Source organism: Homarus americanus, unplaced genomic scaffold, assembly GCF_018991925.1.
Source record: "Homarus americanus isolate GMGI-L3 unplaced genomic scaffold, GMGI_Hamer_2.0 scaffold46583, whole genome shotgun sequence".
NCBI lineage: Eukaryota > Metazoa > Arthropoda > Malacostraca > Decapoda > Nephropidae > Homarus > Homarus americanus.
The window spans coordinates 2,332,874-2,336,231 of NW_024731675.1; the positions used below are offsets into that span (position 1 = coordinate 2,332,874).

The 3,358-nt window shown below is 49.3% G+C and overlaps 1 protein-coding gene across 1 annotated transcript in view; it reads left to right on the forward strand.

Moving 5' to 3' along the window:
• Nucleotides 1–2,101: 2,101 nt before the first annotated feature.
• The window catches only part of LOC121867655 (synaptogenesis protein syg-2-like), a 10,062-nt gene continuing 8,805 nt past the window's right edge, over nt 2,102–3,358 (forward strand). Inside the window, exon 1 of the mRNA XM_042367671.1 lies at nt 2,102–2,189. Within this exon, the coding sequence (XP_042223605.1) occupies nt 2,102–2,189 (88 nt within the window). The remainder of the gene's footprint in view (nt 2,190–3,358) is intronic.

Below are 3,358 nucleotides of genomic sequence, written 5' to 3' on the forward strand. Positions count from 1 at the left end.
CCCTGACCCAACAGGGGCGCGCTTTGCAAGCCCTGATGACCCGCCTTCCTGGCTCCCGGAGATGGAGGCATCCATCCTCGCTCTCCCACCTCCCCCTGGCTTCTCTCAACAGAATTTGGTACCCTCTGGGAGCCCCACCCAGGCCTCCTGACTCATTCACACCGGAGGCTGTTCCCTCCTCTTACAAATTGAACATCCAGTGGACTTAGGATCTGCTGACAGACCTGCCCAGTTTGAAAGTTTCTCCCATCACAGATGTTGTTTACTCAGGAAATCCATCATTATGACGATGTTACATCTAATTCCGCCTCTCTGGTTATTCTGTTTACACTTGGCCCGGTACCGGGGCAGGCTCTGGTGGCCTCACCCCTTGTGTGTATCAATTCATTCCATCTGTTCGTCTCACCTGACTCCATGGACCCCCGTCTGAACATTGTCTCCCTACTTGGGCACCGACCTTCTGTGTAGTCATCGTTCATTTAAGAGTAATTCTCTGACCCCTAGGTTCTTCACGACCTCCATGATGTTCCCACTATTGTTCTTGGCGACTTTAATGCCCGCCATCCCACTCTTACTCCGGATCATCCTGAATTCTTAATGGATCACATCTTCCAGTTTCTTAATGGGGGATGATGATGTTCGCTTTCTTTTGCCCCGACGATCCTACTTCGCCTCCCCCATAGTTTCCTTGATGCTTACTATTGAACGGTCATACCTTTCATCCCACTGTCTGCCTTAGCCTGCTCTGTATAGCGCACCATCTAAGCATTACCCATCTCAGGCTCTCTTCTCGCCCCGACATCAACTCTCCTTATCGATCCCCTCGCCTCGTCTCTCACGCCAACAAGATGCCGTTCCTTTACCCAATAACACCTTCTACCTGGCGGATTCCTATGTTGTCCCTCAGTCCCCGGACTTACAGCGCTGATTTTGCTGATGCCGTGTATGACTTGTCAATCAAGTACACCTTCCACGCCCTCCCTGTCACCCCAGAAGCGCCACCAACTACTGGTATCGTATCCTGCCAAGAGACATTCCGCAGGCACCAGATCTCACCAAGCATACGGAGTCTCGGTCTCCAGAGGACTGGGACATTTCAAAATTGGTGCCTTTGCAACTCAGGAGCGCTGTCGGATACGTGTGGAGAGGCGGACTGGTTATCCTTCACGGGGTCTCTACTGTTCCAGTCGTCACCCTCTTATGTATGGAATCGGATTAATGCTACATGGGGTACTTCCGACGGAGGCCTCCCTCCCCACCCTGATCCCGCCTCCTTGCCTGCTCTTTTTAATGGAGGACTGGGCACGAAGCTTCCTTCCCAGAGGCACTTCCAGATCCACACGCAGGAGGCAGTGTGCGCTCGCATCGATGCGTCTGGAGCCTGTTGTTCGTGCTGCTCTTACCTCCCACCGATCATCCCATCACACAGTTCGAGCTGGACAGTGCTCGTCGCTCTAGAAAGACCTCCTGGGATGATCAGATAACCTTACTCCGTCTCAACGCCCGTACTAATATTCTTAACGGCCTTGCTTAAGTTTCCTGCTAATATGTCTTATAACATGGGGTTCTCCTGTCCAACTGGAAAAATGCCACTATTATCCCCATCCCTGCCGGAGATCCTGGGAAATATCGGGACGACATTTCGGCCTCCTGTAAAGCCGTAAAGATGATGGAGAGGATACTCCATCGTCGCCTTCTTTCTACACCCATAGGCGGCTTCCACAACCCTCAATGGTTTTCCCATCTGTCATCGCAGCACAGCACACTCCATTGCTTCCTTTTATTGCAATCAGACTGCCCGCGTTCCAGTCTTGAGGTCAAGGGAGCCTTGATGGCTCAGCCTGGCCTCATTTAGCTGAACTTGCACGGTTAGTTAAAGGAGACTTTATCGGATCGCCCTTACCTCACTGGACGTCAGCCCCAAATTCAAGAAGGCTCTATGTCTCTGTTCAAGAAATGAACCTCAGAGACCCCTGCTGTGAGTCCCAGTCCCACCTTTGCTTAACACTCATGCACTCCATTACATCACTTCCTGTGCCGACAGAAGTTGTCCACCAGGATATGCCGACGATGTCCTCCTCCAAGCCCTGACTACCTCAGCATGCAGGAAGCCCTTGATCTAGTTCCAGAGAGGCGTGGATTCACTTGGTTTCTTCAACTGGGTGAAAACAAAAGCTATGTGGCACGATGTAAGTTGTACCTCCACCCTTTCTTATCAGAACGCCCTTGGACTGGGTTAATGGAGACAAAATACCTGGGTGTGTATGTAACTCCAACATCGTTGTCAGATCCCTGAAAGCCCGGCCTCTATATTATTATGCTGGCGTCCTCGCCCTCATCATGTGCAGGGGTTCCCTTGTTACAATCCTGCCTTCTCAATTATGTATGCGCCTGAATTGTTCCTTGTAATGATCACGCTGCCCTGCCCTCGTCATTAGTCGGACTGCTGTCAACCTGTCTCAGCTGACCAGAGGAGAAGCTGCTCAGATCATCCCCAGCCCTTGTGCGGGACACGCTCTACTTTCTACACCGAACTTTGGTCTTTCCCTGCAGGATCGTGTCCAGGAGTACCCAAACCGTTGTTTCATTCCATGGGATCCTAGCAACTATGTCCAAAACCATCTCTGATCACTGCTGTCCGGAGACCAGACCTCCATCTAGAAGGCGACAGGCGGCGAGGTCACTTCCATCTGAGCCTTCAGAACACGACCTCTGCCTGATGTTATTGCCGTCACCCTGCTGTTGGCAACTTAGAGATGTCTGATTACAGATGAAGCGTTCAAGATCCTTTTTGTGACTGATGTTGAAAGCTTCTATTGTATTTACTGTTAGTGAAATTCAATAATATAAGTCAGGTAGAATCTACTTTAAGAATGAGATTGACGTCATCCCTAGGAGATGCCAGTAATTGTTAACTGTGGCTGAAGTCACCCTCTTTTCACATATGAAACATCACAGAATCTGACGTTCATGTGAAATTGTTGTAAGGGTGTTAATTAAGAAATTAATTAATTATCCTGAAGGGACTCTCACGCCACGTATCTCTGAAAATCAAACGGGTGTAACTCTATCACTACTTGTCTAACGCTCCGGAACGTTCACCAGGGATCAGCCATCTTGAACCTTAAATCACTCCACCTGGCTCGATAGCTCAGTCACATGAAGTTTGAAAAAAGATCTTAGGAAAATGAGTTCGTAGTCTCACGCCGTAGTTGATTACGTCATTGAGATAAAAAACACATCTCAAAGGGATAAAGAGCACTTGGAAGTCTGCCACCCTTGGAAGTCCAGGAATGTCCCTTCAGGACCAATATAAATCCTTAATACAAATATATCTTATGAAGTACATAGTTATATT